General features: G+C 43.6%; 1 protein-coding gene across 3 annotated transcripts; it reads left to right on the top strand.

The window, feature by feature from the left end:
* The first annotated feature begins 279 nt into the window (after positions 1-279).
* LOC132415354 (WAP four-disulfide core domain protein 3-like) lies at positions 280-20,256 on the top strand. 3 transcript variants are annotated; one of them, XM_059998694.1, is made up of 6 exons: positions 280-409; positions 2,369-2,470; positions 10,748-10,849; positions 17,561-17,659; positions 19,698-19,846; positions 20,026-20,256. In XM_059998694.1, exons 1-6 carry the CDS (start codon positions 325-327, stop codon positions 20,059-20,061), a joined length of 573 nt encoding a protein of 190 aa, XP_059854677.1. In that variant the 5' UTR covers positions 280-324; the 3' UTR covers positions 20,062-20,256. The 3 variants fall into 3 exon arrangements, with proteins under 3 accessions (XP_059854677.1, XP_059854678.1, XP_059854679.1); XM_059998695.1 differs by lacking the exon at positions 17,561-17,659; XM_059998696.1 differs by lacking the exon at positions 10,748-10,849.
* Positions 20,257-24,007: the final 3,751 nt, after the last annotated feature.

A 24,007-nucleotide genomic window follows, 5' to 3' on the forward strand; every position in this document is an offset into this window, starting at 1 on the left:
TAATTTACACAAAGAAAATTCTTTTCTTTGACCACAGTTCCCAAGGGCACTAGGGAAACCAGGGGCAAGCTGTGATGAAGCAATGAATGAAGGGCTAAAAAATGTTCCCGAGCTCTCCCATTAGGTATCTGCGTCTCCAAGAAACCATTCCCTGATCTGAGAAAGCAGAAATCAAGGAAACTAGAACATCTGAGGGCACTCCCTTGAGGGCTTATATTCTGATACTCTTCCAGATCTTCTTCCTCCCGCCCCACCCTCCTTTCTGGTGACACTGAGAGTATAAAATGGGGCTGGGCTCTGCCCTTGCATCACATAAAGTTCAACATGAAGACAGGCACCATCTTTGTTCTGGTGGCTTTCATCGTCAGGGGGCTGGAGGTGGCCTATACTGCGAGACCTACTTTCGGAGGTGAGGTTGCTGAGGGGATCCTCCCTGAGAGCAGAGAAGGCACAGAGCCCAGTGTTAGACCTGGGGATGGTTTGGCACGGAAGCTGCCGTGTCCCCACTGCAGAGTGGAGATTCAGCCTTGATCAGATGCATTTCCTTTGATCTAAATGAGCCGTCACCCTGCGATTCCCATTCCCCTTATCAGATTGGGTTGGATCTGATCTGTGTCTCTAAAAGAGATACGTGTGGTTTATCCTACCATTTTGGTTGTTATTTTATTTACTGTTGCAGATATCTTTGTTAGATACATAGTCTTTTGTTATATAATCTATTTTATTTGTGTAATCTCTCTCTCTCCTTTCCCCTCTCTCTTACTATATGTTTTGCATTTAGAAAGCGTTTCCTTTTTTGTTCTATTAGTTACCTTAAACTAAGACCTTAGAGTACCACCCTTGGTCCTCCTTTTTTTTTATTATTACCTATAGGTTTCCTGCTATGAGTGATAGTCATAATGAAATTAGCTAATTTCCTTCTTTCCTTCCTCCACACTCCCCTACCCCCAGCAGCTGATTTTAAGCAATATCCTTTCATTCCCACTTAATCATGTTAAGGTACTTATCAAGCTTACTCTGCTTTTCCTATGTTCTTTCCTTCCGCCTCCCTGATTTTTAATAGGTATATTGTCAAAACATATAGCTACTTCATAGACTCTTTCCATATACCATTATTAAGTCTGAATTCTACTGTAAGTATATATCTAATGGCCTTCCTAGTCCCCGTTTTGATGCCTCTCCAGTACTTTGGTTGGCTGGCGATCAGTCTCTAGTACATTCCTCAGGAAGTTCCCATGGGAAAAATGACCCCAGTCTTCTCCATCAGTCACCTCATTGCTTCCTGCGGATTTCTGCACAGATGCAAATGTCTCACTGGTGTGGTAGGTGACAGTGGTTTGTCTCCTTCCATCCACTCATATTGTGGAGTTTGAGGGGATACCTTGTTCCACAGTTTTGTTGTCTATGTGTTTTGAATTTTGCTATTTTGATTGCTCTGTGTGTTTTTAAGGGGAAATTATAGAAGATTCAAAAATTATGCCAACCTACACAATTAAAACCACCTTCCCAAAATCTGACGTTATTTTTTTGTAACAACTTCTAACTTTCTCCTTTGTGAAGTGTCTGTTCAATCCTCTTGCCCATTTTTCTATTAGGTTATCAATTGTTACTATTGATTTGTAAGGGATTCTGGATACAAGTTGTTTGTTGTATATATGTATTATAAACATTTTCTCCCAATGTAGCTTTTCTTTTCACTCTCTTAATGGTGTCATTCAATGAAGAAAAGTTCCTTATTTTAATGAGGTTCCATCTACCTATCTAGTTTAATGGTCAGCAATATTTCTGTAATATTTAAGAAATATTTGCCTATCCCGAGATCATGAGGCTATCTATTATAGTATCTTCTAGAAGCTTTATTGCTTTACCTTTCACTTTGGTCTATAACCCATTTGGAACAGAGTTTGTAGTGTGGTGTAAGGTAGGGGACAAGTTCCTTTTTTTCACATGGACAGTCCAGTTAATTCAACCACACTGAAATCCTGTAACTTTGTTTAAAATTGTCTTGATCCTTATTTTGATTATTGTTGGTTTGGGAAACTTACATATAAACTTTTAGAATCAGCTTATCCATTTTTGTGAAAAATCCTTCTACGATTTCTACTGGGATTATATTAAATTTCAATTTGGGGGGAAACTTGTTTCTTTATAACACTGAATCTTTTCATCCATGAACATGACGTCTGTCTCCATTTATAAGACAGTTAAATGTTTTTCTTAGTAATATAGTGTAGTTTTCTGCACATAATTGGTTAGATTTATTTCTAGGGAACTGATGGTTTTTGAAAGATATTGTAAAGGCATTGAGAGTATTTATTTTCTAATCGTAAGACTTCAAAGCTTCTAACTGTGTCTTTCCTCTCGCCAGCGATCTGTATGAATGAGTGTTCAGGAGACTGGGACTGTGAAGAAGGAAAAGAATGCGTGGAGGTTGGCTGTGCACGTATCTGCACCCCACAGACTAATAAAGGTGAGCCCTGACTTTCTCCACCCCAGCCTATCCTGGGAGAATTAAGAGCTTGGTGTTACCTGAACTTGCACAATTGTGTGATCACCCAGAGAAACACACCCGAATGCCTGAGGTGTCCCTCTGTTCTTGCCCTTTGAGGGAAAGGTTGGTCTCAGAACATTTATCCCAACATTTTCAAGTATAAGAATCCTAAAAAAAAAAAGAATCTCATTTAATTTTTCACAAGGAATACGTATTTATTACAGAAAAGTCAGGAACTACGGAACAAAATGATGGCAAGATGTGCCTGTAATCTTATTACTAGGAGGTAAACATGGTTACATGTATGTTATCCTTCCACAAATATATTCAGGGGGTATGGTGCCAAATAATCATGGCATCACACTCCACGAACAAACACCTTTAAACTTTTCTTTTTACTCTCAATAATATGTAGTGAATAGCTTGCTACAAGCATGGACATATTTCTACAACTCTATTTTTTTCAAAGACATCAAAGCATTTTTACTGTGAATGTACCACATTTTGTTTACTACTTCTTGACCAATGGGCTTTTAAACTTCTCTAATATTTTACTATCAAAGGGTTCCCTTGAAACTAAATCGTTCCGTTTATAACTTGATTATTTCCTTAGGAAACATTGCTAGAAATGATATTGCTGACTCAAAGGGCATGCATGTTTTTTTAAATCCAAAGATACTTGGCCAATTTGCGTTTGTGAGGATGTATTGTTTATGTCAAAAAGTTTCATAAACTTCAAAATGCTGGGTATTGTAAGGTCGGATCTTAACAAACGGCACCGCGAAACAGAGGAAAGCTTCAAGTGAGCTTTATTAGGGAGCGCTCCCGGGCGAGGTTCACTGGTCCGAGAGAAAGGAGCCAGAGAAGTCGCACCCGGGCGAGGGTTGGGCAAGATTTTATAGGGGAAGAAGGGAAAGGGGTGTGGTGAATCTGGGAGGGCGCAGGGTATTCCTTATTTGGTGGTCTTTTCGGGTATCCTGGGGGACCGTTAGTCCCGCCCCTCGAAAGACGGGAAGGCTGGGCGGAGTGCAAAGTCCCCAGGTCAGTTCCTGGAACTGGGTGGTGTGGAATGTCTCCAGGGCAGTTTCTGGAACTGGGTGGTCCGGAGAATTTCGTTCTGATGCAACCTGTGAATCTGATTGTGTTCCCCTGCCTCGGGCCAGTTGGCCTTACAGGTATATTTTAATTTTAAATTACATGCAACTTAAAAACAACTTCAAAGATGTTTATGAAATGTTTTTAGGGAATGTTTCAAAGATCCTTTGCCATAAGTTGGCATCCCACATGATGGGAAAAAAGTGAAAAACACATATTTGGCAAATTCTCTGTGCCAGATCTTTTTCAAAATACATTATTTTGTTTAATCTTGAGCACTTTAGGTATGAAAGATATAGGTATTCATCTCACGTCCATTTTACAGATGAGGAAACTAAAGAATGAACCAAATATATATTTTTCTTTTTCTCACCTTACCGTGATTCCTGTCCACCCTCTTCCTTTTCTTTTTCTATTTTTATTTTTATTATTATTATTTTGCGGTACATGGGCCTCTCACTGTTGTGGCCTCTCCCTTTGCGGAGCACAGGCTCCAGATGCGCAGGCTTAGCGGCCATGGCTCACGGGCCCAGCCGCTCCGCGGCATGTGGGATCTTCCCGGACCGGGGCACGAACCCATGTCCCCTGCATCAGCAGGCAGACTCTCAACCACTGCGCCACCAGGGAAGCCCTCTATTTTTATTTTAATTTTTAATTTTTATTTTTTTAACATCTTGATTGGAGTATAATTGCTTTACAATGGTGTGTTAGTTTCTGCTGTATAACAAAGTGAATCAGTTATACATATACATATATCTCCTCCCTCTTGCGTCTCCCTCCCACCCTCCCTATCCCACCCATCTAGGTGGTCACAAAGCACTGAGCTGATCTCCCTGTGCCATGTGGGTGCTTCCCACTAGCTATCTATTTTATATTTGGTAGTGTATATATGTCCATGCCACTCTCTCACTTTGTCCCAGCTTACCCTTCCCCCTCCCTGTGTCCTCAAGTCCATTCCCTACGTCTGCGTCTTTTTTCCTGTCCTGCCCCTAGGTTCTTCAGAACCTTTTTTTTTTTAGATTCTGTGTATATGTGTTAGCATACGGTATTTGTTTTTCTCTTTCTGACTTACTTCACTCTGTATGACAGACTCTAGGTCCATCCACCTCACTACAAATAACTCAATTTCATTTCTTTTTATGGCTGCGTAATATTCCATTGTATATATGTGCCACATCTTCTTTATCCATTCGTCTGTCGATGGACACTTAGGTTGCTTCCATGTCCTGGCTATTGTAAATAGTGCTGCAATGAACATTGTGGTACCTGACTCTTTCTGAATTATGGTTTTCTCAGGGTATACGCCTGGTAGTGGGATTGCTGTGTCATATGGTAGTTCTATTTTTAGTATTTTAAGGAAGCTCCATACTGTTCTCCATAGTGGCTGTATCAATTTACATTCTCACCAACAGTGCAAGAGGGTTCCATTTTCTCCACACCTTCTCCAGCATTTATTGTTTGTAGATTTTTTGATGATGGCCGTTCTGACTGGTGTGAGGTAGTTTTTTTTTTTTAACATCTTTATTAGAGTATAATTGCTTTACAATGGTGCATCAGTTTCTGCCTTATAACAAAGTGAATCAGTTATACATATACATATGTCTCCATATCTCTTCCCTCTTGTATCACCCTCCCTCCCACCCCATGTGAGGTAGTTTTTTTTGTTTTTTGTTTTTAAGTGTTTGGCCACACCCCACGGCATGTGGGATCTTAGTTCCCCAGCCAGGGATTGAACCCATGCCTCCTGCATTGGAAGGCAATGGACTGCGGGGGAGGTAGTTTTGATTGTAGTTTTGATTTGCATTTCTCTAATGATTAGTGATGCTGAACATCCTTTCATGCGTTTGTTGGCAGTCTGTATATCTTCTTTGGAGAAGTGTCTATTTAGGTCTTCTGCCCATTTTTGGATTGGGTTGTTTGTTTTTTGATACTGAGCTGCATGAACTGCTTGTAAATTTTGGAGATTAATTCTTTGTCAGTTGCTTCATTTGCAAATATTTTCTCCCATTCTGAGGGTTGTCTTTTCATCTTGTTTATGTTTTCCTTTGCACCCTCTTCCTTAAGTCACTTGGATCACACTGCAAACAGTGACACCAAAAAGTGCCTTAACAGTGCCCCCAACTTTCACTAAAGATCCCTGTCCTTCTCCAGCTCCAGGGAAGGCAGAGCCTGAGCGCCTGGCTCAGGAGCTAAGTCTATGGTGTTAGCTAACCTGTCGCCATCTGCTGGCTATCACTGTCTAGTGCATGACCTACCCAATCAACACAGCAGTACTGGCTAGAACTGATGAGGTGGAAATGTCTGTAAATCTCACTTTTGCATTTAATGTTCATTACACATTTTTGAAGTAAATATTATTACCCGTATTTCAAGTGCTTGGAAACTGAGTCTCAGAGAGATTATGTGCTCATCCCATATCAGGCAGTTAATAAATGGCAGAGGTGATCTCTTCACATCCAAAGCTAGAGTACTTCCCAGCACACCACGCTGCCTCCCGAAGAAATAATAATGAGGGGACGTTATCCACATGGTTCTGTACTTTCATCCACATTCAAACTATAAGAAAAAACCCCACCCCACCTCTTTGTATGGAGTGACCACAAGTGTGTGTCAGCTAACTGGCCACACTCTGACTCGTTCTCGTGGCCATGCTCCCCACTTAGATCTCCATCCTGCTCAGACCACCTTGTCCTGTTCCCTGCAAAGCCAACTGGAGCAAGCCACCTCTGTCCCAGTGGGGTTTCCCCACCTCTGGCTGGCTGACTGGACTTCCCCTGCGACTCCCCTCCTGACTCTCACAGCCCCTCCCTGGGGAGCCACGGGAGGAGGCAGTGGGGGTTTCTGATGGGGAAGGCTATTCCTGGGGCTGACATCATTGTCCTGGTTCGTGGGAGAGCACGGCTGCTAGCTCCACAGAGCCTTGGCAGCCGTCCAGTGTAACGAGGAGATCTGAAGCCGCACAGACCCCATTTGAACCCTGGCCCCTCCTTTTCCTAGCTCTGAGTTGGGTGCACGTTACTCATCCTAAAACGGTGATAATAGTTCGTACCTCACAGGGTCATTCTAAAGAGTGAATGAGGTTGTGCTAAATACTTAGCCCGGTGCCTGGCACTTAGCAAGTGCTCAATAAACGGTGGCCAAGAAACAAGTGAAGGGTTGGTGCCAGATATACACCTTCCCCGAGGCTCCCTTGGTCAAGAGGGAGCATTAGCACCATGTGGAGGTGAAGCTTTCAGGGCCTGGAGTCAGACAGACATTCTCTTGGCTTTAGGCTCGGCCGCTTACTGGCTGTGAGATCGTTTTGTGAGCTTGGGTCTCCTCTCTGTGGACCCATAGACAAGTCATTAGTAAAGCTCAGAGCGCCACCTATTTCTAAGGCTTAAATACGTATTTCCAAATTGCCTCATAAGGACCCTTTGAAAACATTAAAAAGGTTAAAACGTAACATAACGGAGCTTTTAGTATGTAACATGCATAAGGACACCATGCCTAATGGACTCAGTAATGCCACTAAATGGAAGTTTATGCTATTATTTACAGCTGTCTGTGCTTATATTTGAAAAGAGTAGCACAACACTTAATCATTTTATAGACAATGTATGGGTTTCATGGGGACTTGCTAACCGTATGCATTAACCCTGCAGTCTGGTCCTGCCTGACATGTACAAGGCTTAGAACCTGGCCCCAGGAGCTTGGGCCGCTACATCACTCCCTGGCTCTAGGTCGCAGCTCTGGTTTCCTTAGGTGCTTGTGACATGGACTGGAGGTTGAGGGTCAGACTGGGGGTTGGACCTTCCAAATTCTATTAACCTTTAAAATCTCAGAGGCAGCCAGGGACTCAGGAAAGACCAAGACCCCTGGTTGCCAAAGGCCCCTTCTCTTAAAGGGATGAATGAAAGATTTTTTCCTTTCTCTCATCTCTGCCAGGGTTTATATCTCCCCTATTCCCAGAGCAAAGGGAGTCCCATTAGATTTTCCTGCCTACAATTGTCTCCCAATTTGTACTAAGGGGTGGCTTGGTTCCAGACAGGAAAACCATAGCCTCAAACCTACAGAGGGTGAGAGAAATCTTTACGGCAGCAGCCTGTGTCGAAAAACAGGCAGTCATGACAGGCTGGATGGAGACCACCACTAGCTCAAATGACACTTTTGGGAGAACTAGAAAAAGGCCCCTTACACCAGACAGAGTCCAGTTTGGTAAACAAACGCCTTTATCCATTATGGAAAAGTTGCCTCTCCCTCTGGGCGGAGGACTTCAGAAATGAGGTTGAGATGTATTACAGTCCCACCCATCCTGTCAGCAGACATAATTGTGTGGCTCACAACCTGTAAAACCACACGTGGCAGCCCTGGCTAGAGTGGATGAGGGGGAAGTGTGCATGCCTTGATTTCTCATAACATCTTTTTAAGTTGTAGTGTCATGCTCATTTCATAGACATGGGAACTGGGGCTCAGAAAGGTGACATGACCTGTCGATACATGGCAAAGCCAGTCTCTTTAACTTGAAAAAACCCAGAACATTTTCATACACCCTCCCTGCAGGAAGTACCCTTCAAGAGTCACCATTTGCCCACTTCTGCCTCTTTCTTCATTCATTTCCTCAGGGCACAGAAACGCTAAGGACAAATGACCCAGCATCTTTGCATATGGTTCTGTCTTTTTCCTGTAAGTCCCAACCGGAGCAAGTGGGTCCTGTCCCAGAGGGATTTCCCCGTGTCTGGCCGGCTACCTGGCCTTCCTCCACATCTCCCCTCCCTTCCCTTAGCCAGGACCCATAGCCCCATCCTGAGAAGGGCTTCTGATGGGAGCAGCTATTCCTGGGGCTGTCATCACTGTCCTGGTTCGTGGGTGGACACAAATGCTAGCGCCACAGAGACCTGGGAGCAGTAACGAGGAAGCTTCTTTTGAAATCTTTCCTTGGAATCAGACTTAGCAGATTCTGTGTCAGCTTTTTTCTGTCTCTGTGGTCTTGTGCAATTTGCTCGAGCTCCCAGAGCCTCAGTTTCTGTACATGGGGATTACGAAGACCTACCTCCTAGAGACCTTGTGACAAATAAATGAGATCACAGATGTGACTCACTTGCCTAGAGCTGGCACAATAACAAGGGCTCACTAAATGATAGAAAAAGTCCCTGGGAGCATGAGAGCCAGAAATGCCCCATTTCTGAAGGTGCCCTTCATCGAAAGGGAGCATCACCCTCATGTGACTGTGAAAAAACAGGATGTCCAGAGTCCAAAAATCTCCAATTGAATCCCAGCCTCGCCACAAGCCCTCCGCTATTATCACCTGTGTCTCTGTTTGGAGGACAATTAACAAGTCTTCAATCAAACCCACAGCCCTGAATACCTTTAAGCGTTTTGATTCATATTTTCAAAATCACCCCATGAGGACAATGTAATTATGTAAAAAATGTCAGGCAACCCACACGATGGTTGATTATCCAGTTAACTCAGTGATTCTATTAAACTGTTTTGTAATTTATTGGGTACAATAGGTTCCACGTGTGTTTGAAAAACCAGCAGCATGTACTATTTGACAATATGTGGTGTCTAGAAGGATTTACCAACCTTATGCACTAACTAATTCCCTGACAGATACACAGTCACTCTGGGAAGAAACATCACATTCTGAGCTCCTGCTGTTTGCCAGGCAGGTCCTGAGATTATTGCTTTTAAATCTCAGAGGTACAGTAGTAACAAATATCACTGTTATACAGATGAGGAAACTGAGGCATACAGCAGTGAAATGACTTTCTTGTGGCCACATAGATAATGAGGGAGAGCCCAGGTCTGCCTGTGAAGCATATTGAAAGGGCATATTGAAAGCCCTCTGTTGTGGCCATTTGCATAAATTAGAATATATCCTATTCTCTTGTATAAAGTATCCTATTATGCATGACATACATCTTTTAAAATTTAACATAAATTGTGGACATCTTTCCATGTCCACACAAATACATCTCATTCTTTTTGGATTATGTGATGACTAATGAATAAGTTTACTATAATTCATTTAACCAATTCCCTTTTGGTCGTCATTCTATTTGCGTGACAGTTTTTGCTGTTGCCCAGGTTGCTGTAATGAACGTGATTTTATATTTTTGTCCATAGGTGGAAATGTTTCCTGTAGAATATATTTCTTAGGAGTGAAATGAAAAGGTCAAGGTTATGAACATTTGTTTTCATATTCTCTCCCTTTCCTCTCCTCTTCCTCCCTCCCTCTCTCTCTCCCTCCCCACCCTCTCCTTCCTTCCTTCTTATACCTCCTCCCTCCCCCCATCTTCCTCATTGACCAGAAGGACTTTCCCCTTTTCTATGGAATGAGAATTCACATCATGTCCAGCACCTTCTCTCTGCTCAGAGCTCTAAGCCTTGTGTGTGTTAAAAGGCGCTTCTGAAATTTCGAAAAATTTTTCTCTTTTAGCAGAGCCTGTTGTTGTCTAATTCAACAAAGCCTAATTTGAAACTCACTGCCGAGCCCTGGCCCCTTTATTCCAGGCTGATGTGCCCTCCCCACGAAGCAGGGGCTGCCATTAACTCAATGAGTTGTGGGCGGGGGAGGGCAATGGGCAGCCAGAAACTAGGAAGAATTGGGAACAAAAGATACATTGAATCAACATCTCGGAGTAATATCATCTCATTACATCATGTACATTGTGAAAGCATTCTTTAAACTGTAAAGTTCTATTCAGATTGTGAACTTTTTTGCAATAGTAGACATTTTATAAATTACATAATTTGTTAAAGTGATAAAATGTAGATGCTACCTCGTAGGAAGGGCTCCGTTCATTCTGTGCTCCAGCCCCTTCCTAGTACCTGCTCCTGAGACTTAAGTTTGTTTTGTTTTTTTTTAAATTTATTTATTTATTTTTGCTGTGTTGCGTCTTCATTTCTGTGCCAGGGCTTTCCCTAGTTGTGGCGAGCGGGGCCCACTCTTCATTGCGGTGCGCGGGCCTCTCACTATCGTGGCCTCCCTTGTTGCGGAGCACAGGCTCCAGATGCACAGGCTCAGTAGTTGTGGCTCATGGGCCTAGTTGCTCCGCGGCATGTGGGATCATCCCAGACCAGGGCTCGGACCCGTGTTCCCTGCATTAGCAGGCAGATTCTCAACCACTGCGCCACCAGGGAAGCCCTAAGTTTTTGATGTATCTTCTCTGGCAGGCCACTGTGAGATCCGGTGCTGGAAAAACTGGAACTGCGGAGCCAGGAAATGGTGCACGCAGAAGGGCTGTAGGAAAGTCTGCCACGGCTCCTCCAGAGGAGGTAAGACCAGGAGCCCCGCCTGATTCCCCAGCCAGCTGTGCCAGGGTTAGCCCTGCCTGGCCTTTCCAAAACTGTGCTGCTGATCAGAAATGGGACAGAAACCCATCAGTGTTCCTGGGGGCTCTTCCTCCACTCTTGCCCTTACAGGGGGAAAACAGGTGAGAGAGCCATGTGCCCAGCATGTCATTAATCAATACCCCTTAAAAAGACCTTTAATCATTTCCCTTTTTTTTTCTCCAAGTGAAGCTCATTATATAAAACTCAGAAACTACTGATGAGCCTATATATGTGTATATATGTATATACTATGATTATGGTATGATCATTATATATATATATATATATGGTATGCTTATATAATCATAATATTTTGACTGTCTAGAAAATAATGAACACTTCCGCAGCATTATACTTATTATCTGTATTTATATAAATATTAATGATATTTACTATTATTATATTTTTAACCCAGAAAAGCCATTCCATAAATACTTTTTTGTCACTTAAGTTTTGTTGGGAGCATCTTTCACTGTCAACACAATATATTTCATTTTACTTGATTTCACATATTTAATTATTAAATTTAATAAATTTAATTTACTGTATCCCACCATATAGAATATACTACATCACCTCAGTAAATCACCTTCTAGTGGACATTTCAGGTGGGATTTTGTTTTGTTATCTTGTTTACTGTTGCTATTCTAAGCAATACCTCAATGCTGGTTTTTCTCACTAGATTTTCTGTACCTCCTTATTATGCCTGAATGAAGAAACTGAGGTTTCTCGGGTTAAAGTGACTGTGAATTGCTTGTGGTTATAAAACCAGTGAGTGGCTAAGTCAAGATTGATGCCGGCTCCGTGCTTGGCAAAGTGGCAGGTGCAGGGCAGGGCTCCGGAGCCTTCAAATCCCACCTCTGCAGCTCACCAAAGTGGGGTTTAGGGCAAGTTACTTAACCTCGAGTTCCTCTGCTGCAACATGGGTCAACACCTATTGCAGAGGGTATGGTGAGGACTGAATGTGCTAAAGTAGATCATGTATTTGGCCCTGACCCTAGCACATAATTTTTTAAAAAAATTAATGGTAGGGAAAAGGAGTAACAGGAAATACTGTTAAGTAGGAGGCAACACCACATGGGCTTAGGACTTTACTTCAAAACGTTGCTCTGTGGACACTGGGGAAATGTATGTAATATTTTTAACCCCCAGTTTCCTCATCAGGGAAACCCAGAAAATGTTATCTCCATTACTACATCGTGTGAGGATTAAATGAAATATATGAATGTATATGGTACTGTCAGCCTTTTAAAAGAAAAAGGTAAGCAATTCAGCCAGCAAAATTGAGTTTATTCGAGAATAGCAGAGGAGTTGCAATTGGAGAAAGGAAAATGTGGCAAACCACCGGCAAGTCTGGAGAACAAAGGAGAGCGTGCTTTTACAGAGGACAGGAGGAAGTTGGGAGGGGTTGTTTCGTGCAGCAGTTCATTGGAGGAAAGTGAGAGTCTGAAGTGGTGGTAGCTTCTCATTGGCTGCAGGCGAGGGCGGCTCCTGGCCGGCGGCCAACAGGAAATCTTCCTCTTTCCTGCTGGAGGACGCAAGCTGCCATGAGTGGTACCTGCATGAGAGCCCTTCCTTCGTGGTTTCCTCGCTCCTATTTTGAGTTAGGTTTCCTTAACACGTTTTTCACAGTATAAACATCTGGAGAAGCAGATGTGCTCAGAAAACCAGTGACTCATTGCATGGGGCCGCCCTGTGGCAGAACTCATGGGAGCTGGGACAAGCAAAAAGAATCTTAGCATCCACTCCTCCTCTGCCCTCTTTTCTCCTAAACCTGGCTAATTTAATTCAGGTCACCCAGAAGAAAAAAATGAAATAAAAATCGGAAAAGGTGGGGCTTCCCTGGTGGCGCAGTGGTTGAGAGTCCGCCTGCCAATGTAGGGGACACGGGTTCGTGCCCCGGTCCGGGAGGATCCCACATGCCGCGGAGCAGCTGGGCCCGTGAGCCGTGGCCGCTGAGCCTGCGCGTCTGGAGCCTGTGCTCCGCAACGGGAGAGGCCACAACAGTGAGAGGCCCGCGTACCGCAAAAAAAAAAAAAAAAAAAAAAAAAGAAAATCGGAAAAGAACAGATGAGACTCTTAGCTTGGGCACATAGTTTGTTGGATATGATCAGCCTCTACTTTCAAATTATTTGTGTAAGAAACTCCACATTTCAAATGAGGAATCTATCCTGGAGAAGAAATAGATGCTACAGGAAGCCGGTGTTTGTGCACTGGCTCAACTGGCAGAGTTGTTGCAGAGATTATTTGTTCTTTTCTTCCTTTAACGTGAAAGCTCTGGAAATCTTACAGGAGATGAACTCATTCACGAAACAGTCCCACCAGACCAGAGAATAAGTGCATGCAGGGGTTATACCGTCCTCAAGACAGGAGCCAGGAGCTGGAAACCTAGGGCCTGAACTCTCCTCCCATCAGGTCTGGGGACCTCTGACCAGAGCCCCAACCCAAGGACTCCCAGCCAGACTCACTGGGGGTGAGCTGGTGCCTACATTAGCTTGGTTTCCCAAAGCCACAGGGATGTCAGTCTCACTGTTGATCAATGGTGTCAGTTTCCCTGCAGGCTGCTGGGATTTGACACTTCCTTCTCTTGCTCTCTGCTTCTGGGGCACACAGCAGGGTGGCCCCAGTCCCCATCCCCTGAAAAGGCTTTGGTTGCACATTCTCTTTAATTTGCCTCACTCTTTCAGGGCACCATCCCCCCACCCCGCAATCTTCCTAGCAACAGTTTCTGCTCAATTCTCTGCACAGCTGGATAAGAAGAAAATTTGAGAAGTCCTCTAACAAGTTACACCCCCAATTGTTCCCCAAATTTGCCCTCAGGCAGTGCCCCAGACCAAACCTTTGCTCCCTCAGGCTGAATTTTTTCCTGCCCAATATGGTTTCTTTATATGTAAGTTGGTGATAATTAAGGTCTTGATACTGATAGGTGACTAAAATCACAAGTAGCAAAATCAGTCAGGTCACTTAAAGAGGAGACATTCTTTTGAACCAAAAGGCCACTGGTTACAATGAGCACCTTGCAAGCACACCCTCAGCTTCACTGCCAAGGAAAACACCAGGCTGTGCTTCTGCTGCAGTCAGAATGACAGAGGGACTTCATCCTGGATCCGGAGACTTTAATGGTTTCTTCACGTCACTCGGTTTCACAGCTTCAGTGACACAAGGTGGCTTTTGCTCAATGAGCCTTTGATCAATTACTCCTCTACCTTTCTAAGTATGTGGTACCTTCATCCCTCTAATCCCAAGGAAGGGAAGAGGAGGCAATAGAGTTAGCCACGTGGTGGACTTGAGCCACTGGAAACCCCTGGTGTTGGCTGCTGGCAGTGCATCTGTGATGGTGTCACAAACAGCAAGAGACCTCAGGAGGCACCAAGGTTTGGGAGGCTGAGAACCAGCACCATTTCCTTGGTGAGAGAGGCCTGAACTGGGAACCATGTAGGTAGAATGCCACCCTGTACACCTAGGAGAGGAAAGCCATCTTTGTAGGTGCAGTGGTGGTCAGCATGGAAAAGGTTACACCGGTCTGCAACAGATGCCTGGGAGGTCAGGGATGAGCATAGTTCCTCAAGTGTTTGTTTGTTTTAAATTACTTAATTAATTTGGCTGCGTTGTGTCTTCGATGTGGCACACGGGATCTTTAGTTGTGGCATGCAAACTCTTAACTGTGGCATGAGGGATCTAGTTCCCTGAGCAGAGATCGAACCCAGGCCCCCTGCATTGGAAGCGCAGAGTCTTAACCACTGGACCACCAGGGAAGCCCTGTTCCTCAAGTGTTTATGGGTTCCTACCCTGAAGGCTGACCATTAACCTCCCCCACCCCCCAAAAAAGTCATTGTGCCTCCCAAAAGACACATTGGACCCTCAGGCATATGAGGCCCCAGCAGAACCAATCCAAGAAGCCACGAGGGCATATGTGTCTGTTGGGGAATCACAGAGAAGGTATTGATTCAATATGGACTTTGGGGCCAGGTCCTCCCGGGTTCCAACCCCAGAACCACCGCTCACAAGCCCCAACCGTGGGCGAGTCATTTATGTTCTCTGAGCTCCTAGTTCCTCATTTCTTAAATGGGAACGATACATTATGGCTCAACAACTCTTTCTTGTGTGTGCAACTGTCACACATAGGAATTGCTCTGTGAGTATGAAAATCCTTCTGTTTTTCTGCTCATCAACAGCTTTGGCCAAAAAGCTGAAGCTCATTTCTCTGAATTTTCTTTATTTTCTTAATGTATGTTCCTTTGTTTGTTAAAGTTACACATTTCTTGCCAAAATTAAAATGTCATAGACTAAACAAAAAGGGCTAAATCTGCCTACAGTTCTATCCCCTTTGAATAATCACCATTGATTGTTGGGTAAACATTATTTCAATGTCCTCTATGAATATGCTAATATATACTTATTTTTATATGTCCTGTTTCATTCTCCATTACACTGTGTGATATATGCCATGTATAAGTGGGTCCATTGCCTAATCTCCGCCATGTGTATGGTAGCTTCCAGATACCCATACCTAAGGCTTCTTTGTGTTCACTGAGGCTTTTATTCTTTTTCTTTTTTCTTTAATTTTTTATTTTATATTGGAGTATAGGTGATTAACAATGTTGTGTTAGTTTCAGATGTACAGCAAAGTGATTCAGTTATACATATACATGTATCTATTCTTTTTCATATTCTTTTCCCATTTAGGTTTCTACATAATATTGAGCAGAGTTCCCTGTGCTATACAGTAGGTCCTTGTTGGTTTTCCTTTTTAAATATAGCAGTGTGTACATGTCAATCCCAAATTCCCTAACTATCCCTTCCCTCCACCCTTCCCCCACTGGTAACCATAAATTCATTCTCTAAGTCTGTGAGTCCATTTCTGTTTTGTAAATACGTTTATTTGTATCATTTCTTTTTAGATTCCACATAAAAGCAATATCATACGATATTTGTCTTTCTCTGTCTGACTTACTTCACTCAGTATGACAACCTCTATGTCCATCCATGTTGCTGCAAATGGCATTTCACTGTTTTTAATGGCTGAGTAATATTCCATTGTATATATGTGCCACATCTTCTTTATCCATTCCTCTGTCGATGGACGTTTAGGTTGCTTCCATGTCTTGGGTATTATAAACAGTGCTGCAATGAACATTGGGGTACATGTATCATTTCGGACCATGTTTTTCTCCCGATATATGCCCAGTAGTGGGATTGCTGGGTCGTGTGGTAGTTCTATTTTTAGTTTTTTGAGGAACCTCCACACTGTTCTCCACAGCAGCTGTACCAATTTACATTTCCACCAACTCACTGAGCCTTTTCTGATGTTAGAAATCTGTATGGAGCACTGCCGAGGAGACTGGGACTGTGGAGCTGGAGAACAATGTATCAAGAGGGGATGTAGTCGAGTCTGCTCTTCAGTCCAGGACCCAGGATATAAGAGCACACAGCCCTGCCCAGGTCCCCAAACCCTGCACAACACAGAGACTGTGTACTTAGCTCTGCCCAGACTTCCCTTCCTTAGACGGTAAATTTCCAGGGTCTCTGCTTTCAGGCTTGTCCTTCCAGAGGGAAAAGCATGTCACAGACCTGTGTGTCCTGACTTTTTGAGCACAGAAACTTCTTCTTTTATTTTGTTACACAACTAATAATGTTCATTGTAAAAAAAACTCAGAAATACTACTAATTAAAAAGATAAATTATCCAATGGATAATAATTATCCACTGGATAATTTATTATCCATAAATTATCCCATTACCCAGATAACCACGTTAACCTTTAAAATAAAAGCTTCCATGTTTCATACACACACAGATGTATTTTTTCAGCTTTAACAAGGAATAAATGTTTGTTTTGTGGTTACTGCATGTCTGGAACTGTGCTGAGTGCTGGGAGCTAGTTAAGGAGAAGTCTTCGTCCTTAAAGATCTCATAGTAACAGAGATATAAACAAACAAACAAAAATCCAGGATATATGATTTTTACAAATATGGTGTTGCAGCCCATCCCTGATCAATAAACACAATTCTATCACACATTTTAAAAAGCTTCGTTGTTTTCCAGTATGATTTGCCTTCTTTCCATGCCTTCTTCTACTATTACAGAATTAGATAATTATCATTTTGAGTTACTTTTTAATAACAAGGACAAGATAAATGTCCTTGAGCTAAATCATGTTTCTTAGCATAAATTCCTAAAAGTAGAATGGCCAAATTACATTTGAAAGCTTTTGATATAGATTGCTATATTGCCTCATGAAGACACCTTTCAACACCAAAAAAGCTATAGCCTCACTCCACATATTTGTAATTTAACAGACAAACATCTACTCGCATTGTGTATGTATATATCTGTGTTATTGATGTGTTTGTACTTACATTTGTAAAAGCCAAGAGAAGATTCCAGAAGGAGCTACAGGAAATAGTAGATATCTCCTGGGAAATGGGCTGGTTGGGTTGAGGGAAAGAGAAACTTCCTTTTTACTTAATATAGTTGAGTATTTTTTGTTTTAAAAATAAAAACATACTACTTTTCATATAGTGCAAAATAGGTAGATAGCTTGTCTATATTTTTTGAATTGGATAAAAGGTTAAACAAACAAACCTTCTCACAGCCCTCCCCTGTTATCCTGTCAGGCTTAACAGTTTTCAGCTGAATTTTTTCTAGGAGTAGATTGTGTGCAGGAATGCCGAGGACCCTGGGACTGCGCTGTAGGGAGCTGGTGTGTCAACAACGGATGTAGCCGTGTCTGCATACCCTTAGGAAACCCAGGTAAGCGCTGCAAGCCCAGCTGTCCATGTCCCTGACTAACTGAATGCTTAGCCCTGCCAGGACAATGGCTCTTAGGCCAGCTGCACAGAGAGAGAGGAGGCGGCTATACTGGGGCCGCTACTAACCTCTGGGAGAATTAGAAAAGAATAGAATTCTTCCAAGTCTAGAAGACCATGAAGACAGATTAATAATATCTTGCTTTAGAAGTATTTGTAAACTTGAAAAAGCTGGAAATACTCTTAAAACAGAAATGAAATAACGTTAAGGTACCAAATTATTCTTCAACAAGGTCTGGAAAGAACACGGTTATGAACAAGTTAGCTGATCTCTCACACCCAAACACACGTCCACACCGGTGTGAAACACACAGGTCCATTCATTCAGTCCACCGGCATGTACGTCTGCCCAGGCGGATTCTTGCCAGCCATGGCTGGCTGGTACTCTTTCCCCACAGAACCTTCAACTCCCTAGGATTGATCCTTCAAGCCTAGGATTGATCTTCGCTGCTGTAAGTTTGGTGGGTGCATCAAAGTGGCCTGGGAGTGACTTCCCTGGTGGTCCAGCGGTTAAGACTGCAAGCTTCCAGTGCAGGGGGCCCAGGTTCGATCCCTGGTTGGAGAACTAAGATCCCACTTGCTGCATGGCACAGCCAAAAAAACAAACAAAAACCAAAGTGGTCTGGGAACTAGGGAGGCTATAGAGTTAAGACTGGGTGTATCATCCAGGGAACAGCTCGCTAACACACCTCTACATGGTCTCAGGATCAAGGACCACACTTAGATGTTTTGGGGTCGGGGGGAGACAGAGGTGTATGTAAGGAAATCCCACAGATGAAGGAGATCTCTGCCCAACATGGAATAGAGAATTGTCAACCACCATTTCACTTGATTCACAAGAGTGATATCCAGCCTGCATTTTCCATGTTAGTCAGTCTACCCTAACTCAATAGGGTAGACTGTTTTGGGGGGTGATATACAGCAGGGGTTCTCCCATATCAACACACATAAGAATGACCTTGTGAGGGGTACTTCCTTGGTGGTCCAGTGGTTGAGAATCCATCTTGCAATGCAGGGGACACCGGTTCGATCCCTGGTCGGGGAACTAAGATCCCACATGTCACGGGGCAACTAAGCCTGCGCGCCACAACTACGGAGCCCACACACCACAGCTAGAGAGAAGCCCAGGCACCGCAACGAACGATCCCATGTGCCGCAACTAAGACCCAATGCAGCCAAAAATAAATAAATAATAAATATATATTTTTAAATGAATGACCGGGGGAAGGCTTGTTAAATCCAGATTGTTGTGCCCCAACCCTAGAGTTTCTGTTTCAGTAGGTCTGGGGTGGGGCCCAAGAATCTGAATTTCTAACAAGCTCCCAGGGGATGCTGATTCTGCTGGGTCAGGGGACCCATTTTGAGTAGCACTAGATACTGGATTGGGGATCTTAGTTCCCTGACCAGGGATGGAACCCGGGTCACAGCAGTGAAAGCGCCACGTCCTAACCACTGGACCAGCAGGGAACTCCCTTTAAACAAAACAAAAACAAAAACAAAAAACTTGAAACCTGGTCTTTTGTCTTTTATCTACTATTTCTTTGCAAATGCAGTCATCAGAGCCCTATACTAGAAGTAAGGCTGGTGGTGGTGTTAGTACCCAGTCTGATTTTCACACTGTGGGACTCAGTGTTCATTGGCGCCTGAAGGCACATAGAATTGGTGAGAAGTTGTTTCTGTTTGTGATCTGGGATTTAATTATCTAGTTTCAGCTGGAACAAAAAGGAGGGGGTTACTGGCAAAGCTCTCTCCTCTTCTCCCAGGATGCTGCAGCTGCTGGTCATCAGTGTGTTTTCCCACACACAAAACAGTACTGTGTGCCTCCAAGGTTTAGAAGGGGGAAAGATTGGGGGCATCCAGAAGGGAAGAGGCTAAAGGTCCATCAGGGAGTGAGACACTTCAGCTCGCTCGCTCTCAGCACTGGGTCCCACTCCCTTCTACAGAGCCAGCCTGGGTTCTGGCAAGACTGTTTTGTTTTTCAGCTGAACAGAGACCTGGAACTTGTCCACAGCTGGCACCAGGAGTGATTGGAGCTTGTGTTGAAATGTGCTCAGGGGATGAATCCTGTCCCCTGGGACAAAAATGCTGCAGCCATGGTTGTGGACACTCTTGTCAACGCGCTGTTCGAGCCGTGAGTATAAGATAGAGAGCTGCTTAAGGGGAGGATGAGTCCCTGCTGGCCTTTGCCAGCCCAGAAGGGACCCCGGCTGCCCCTCTGCTCACTGAAGTCTGGGTGACTTGTGGAGAAAGCTGGTTGGTAGCAAAGAGCAGGAATTTCCGGAAAGTGACATAATTACCTTTGTATTTTAGGAGGAGGACTTCACTATCCGTTTGGATGATAATTGAACCTTGGCCTCCTTCAGTAACTGTTCCCAAACGTCATCTTTATTCTAAGAGCTGTGCTTTCTTACCGACCCCAGGATCACAGGATGTGGATCTAAAATAACTTGGTTTAAGTGTTGAATTGTGGCAATTGAGGACTCACGGGGTGACTGCTTTCAAAATTATCTTTCTTCTTAATAAAATGATTTCTGTAGCATTATCAAACCTGAGTCATTATTTCTATGTAAGATTTCTAGTTCACTGACATTAGTACCTCTACCTCCAACAAGTATTTAACCCCAATCTATGGACCCTCTCTCTTTTTCATCATCCATCACCATTCATGTCCTCTGTTTCTTCCTCAGCCTTTTCCCTGAGACCAGCCCAGGCACTCAACACTGCCTGGAAATCTAACCACACTTCCCCCAGAAAATTCACTCTCCCAACAACCAAGATTTCCACTTATCTTTCTTCAGCTCCCCATCTCATCTACCTCTCACTCCAACTTCCACCATTCAGGTCTCACCGTCTATCTCATCTATCCTTCATTAGGAAAAGAACTGCACGTTTGCAAAAATGTCCTCCTCTTCTATCCCCATATATGTGTATCCATTTACTCTGCTTTATCCCCAGTAACAATGGGAAAAAAATGCTCGCTACTCCTATTTAAGTCCAACCCCTCCACTAACATTCTTCTTTTCTAATGAAAGACTTCTCTAGTTATTATCTCCAGTACCGTAGACGTCTCCCTTACTACTGGATCCCCCCCCTTGTCACACACCTATGCCTTGACTCCATATTTCAATCCAGCTACCATCCACTCCACAGCTGAAACTCCAGCTATCATTGTCTGTCTATATTTGCTTCTCTACTTCCTCATCACTGTTTCCATCCCCTATTCTCTCCTCCAAGGGCACGTCTCCCTCTTCCCTCTGATTGGCTCCAACCCCCATCTCACCTCACTCCAGGACTCCAACCAAGCTTCCTGTGGTCTGCCACACACACTCTGAAACTTGGATAATGCCACTCACGTAGTCTGAACATCACCTACTCCTGGGACCCTCTGAGCAGGGCACAAGGAATGGAGAGCTAGCATGCCCCCCAAACGAATCATCTCAGGACTTAGTAAAGTAGCAGAGAGCCTATTGGGCCCCCAGTCTGGAGGATGATGCCCAAAGGAGTGACAACTAGATCGTGGTTCTTTTCTTGGCACCAAATGCTCCATAGAGGTTGTAAAGAATAGCCTCTTACTTTTAGGAGTTTCAAACCCAACCGAGAGTAAGGAAACATTTAAAGGAGAAGGAAAATATTTTATTTGATATATTTTTCAGTTTTAGATATTTCCCCTACATTATGTCCTTATCCTTAGGACAGCCCTGAGTTGAGAATGCTGAGCCTCTAACTCTTGATGAAGAAACATAGGTTAATTGTCAAGACCATGTGGCCAGGATGTAGTGGAACCTGCATTTAAATCCAGATTGTAGTGGCTCCAAAACTCTCTCTTTTTCTTATACTATACTACCTCCAAAAATAAAAATGCAGGATGCATATTTATCTGCAAATTTAATTCCAGCCAACCACTTTGAAAGCTGTCGTACTCCCCACCCTCCCACAGTGGGAAGCCCTCATAGTGTTGGGGCCTTAGGAATTGACACTGCAGGGTTTCCTAACACTTGCTTAGTGACTTGTTACAGGATCTGTGTTAACATTTGGGCGACCAAGCACTTGAAAGACCTGGATCAATTACACAGTCTCTGTGCCAAGCTAATTAGTCCCTAACAGAGAGGCTATGCGTGCTGGGTCCTCCTGAAACTTTGAGAAGTAAAGAGGGAACCTCTAAGGTTGGGTTGTGAGAATAGCACCATCTCACCTGACCGTGGATTGCAATGTTCCTGGAGTCTAAAGTCTACATGAGATGCCTGGGGAAGCAGTGCTTTCTGGCTGGTACATTTGGATCTGTGCAATGGAAAGTCACTGGTGGCCCAAAAATCTGTACTTATTTCCAGCTGGTCCAACTCCAAAATATTTGTCTACATCACCCTTTTTCTCCTCTTCACTGAACTTCACTTTCTCAATATCATGCTGAAATCCCAGGGCTCACAAATATTCCCTCTCCTATGCCAATAAAATGCACAATAGGGTCACCCCAAAGTCGTTGAGCCTCACAGCCTATAAGGAAGGAATGAAATCACATCTGAATTATAGCATAAGCTGGTACTTCTTAAATGCAAGAAGAATGTAGTGTTCCATAACGCCTGCACTATCACCACTATTCAGGAAAAATAATGGTGACTTTAAGAAACTGGAATCCCCCCCCCCCAAAATAGCCCTTCTCTTTAGCAGTGGAGTGCGTGCGTGCGTGCGTGTGTGTGTGTGTGTGTGTGTGTGTGTGTGTGTGTGTGTGGCGGATGGTTGAGGGAGGTGCAGGGGGTGGTTAGGGGCAAGAGATTAAATGGATTTGTCAAGAGTTTTGTGACTAGGGAAGTTCCCTGGTGGCCTAGTGGTTAGGATTTGGTGCTTTCACTGCAGAGGCCCGGGTTTGATCCCTGGTCAGGGAACCATCCCACGTGCCACGTGGCCAAAATACGAAAAAAGAGAGAGAGAGAGAGAGAGAGAGAGAGAGAGAGAGAGAGAGAGAGAGAGAGAGAGGGAGATGTGACTAGAGTTCACATTGTATTAATTAGCTGCTGCAACCAATAAATCCCCAAATCTTACTGGCTTAACTCAGTTATGGTTTATTCCTCCCTGGTGTGAAATCCAAAATGGGTATTCTTGAACTGCAGGCAGATTTCCTCCAAGTGGTAATATGGTAAACGGGCTCCTTCCATATTGTGGTTTCATCAACCTCAACATTTGGCTTCCAGGATCACTTGCCTAAGTGCTTCGGGCTAACAATAGGAAGAAGAGGATGGATGGCATGGGTTTGGGTGGGGAGGGGAGTTAAGGGCTTTGCCCCAGAAGTGGGGCACATCACCTCCACTCACATTGCCTGGAATTCAGTCACATGGCCATGGCCAGCTGCAAGGAAAGCTGGGAGCTGTAATCTACTGTGTTCCTAGGAAGAAGAAATGAGTTTGGTAAAGTCATTTACCCAGTAAGTCTGACGCTCATGGGTTGAGTAGGCCTATCCTAGTGGTCAGATAGAGCCATCCTTGCAAAATAAAAGTTCTTCCAAACAGTTTTACAAAAGGAAAAATGAAAACTTATACAAAAAGCTGGATCCACATTTCTGAGAACCTGTAATAAAGGGAGGTCTGAGGATTCTGTACAAGGTAGAAGGAGGGAAAAAAGCTATGATACTCAGAAATGGGGTTTTCCTTCCATCTGAACATGACAGGAGGCTTATTTACCCAAGGGAATTTCTACTTGTTAGCAGTTCAAGTAGTGTGACCCAGTGAGGAATTCTAGAGAGTTCCATGGACGCTGGGGGGAGAAGACGAGAGGTACCAGTGCCCATTCTTAGATCAAGCCTTGAGTCCTGTAATATTAATATTCGGGTCTAGAATATAGTGAGTGGGAATGTGTAACGAAAAGGCATAAACAGTGTTGGATGGACGAGAGAGCTTAGGATTTGGAGTCAGAAAGACTCGGGTAATTAAGAAGATGTGTGAACCTGGGGAAGTTATTATCTCCCCATGTATGAAATGGAGATAAACCCTGAGAGTATTTTTGATCTTTAAAAGGAGTGGAGATAATGTGTGTGTGTGTGTGTGTGTGTGTGTGTGTGTGTGTGTGTATAGAAATAATTATATGTATATATTATAGGTAGAATTATATTATTCAATATACAATATAATTATATATATATTATTCAAAATACATGTATGTGTATTAGTGTATGTGTGTGTTTATAAAACCTGGCACATAGAAATGCCCAATAAATACCAGGTCCCTTGGTTTCTACCTCCTTTCTCTCTGTCACTCAAAGTGGCCTCCGTTCTTTAGTAGTTTTGAATATTAGGTGGAACAA

This window comes from Delphinus delphis, chromosome 19 (assembly GCF_949987515.2).
Source record: "Delphinus delphis chromosome 19, mDelDel1.2, whole genome shotgun sequence".
NCBI classification, from domain to species: Eukaryota; Metazoa; Chordata; class Mammalia; order Artiodactyla; family Delphinidae; genus Delphinus; species Delphinus delphis.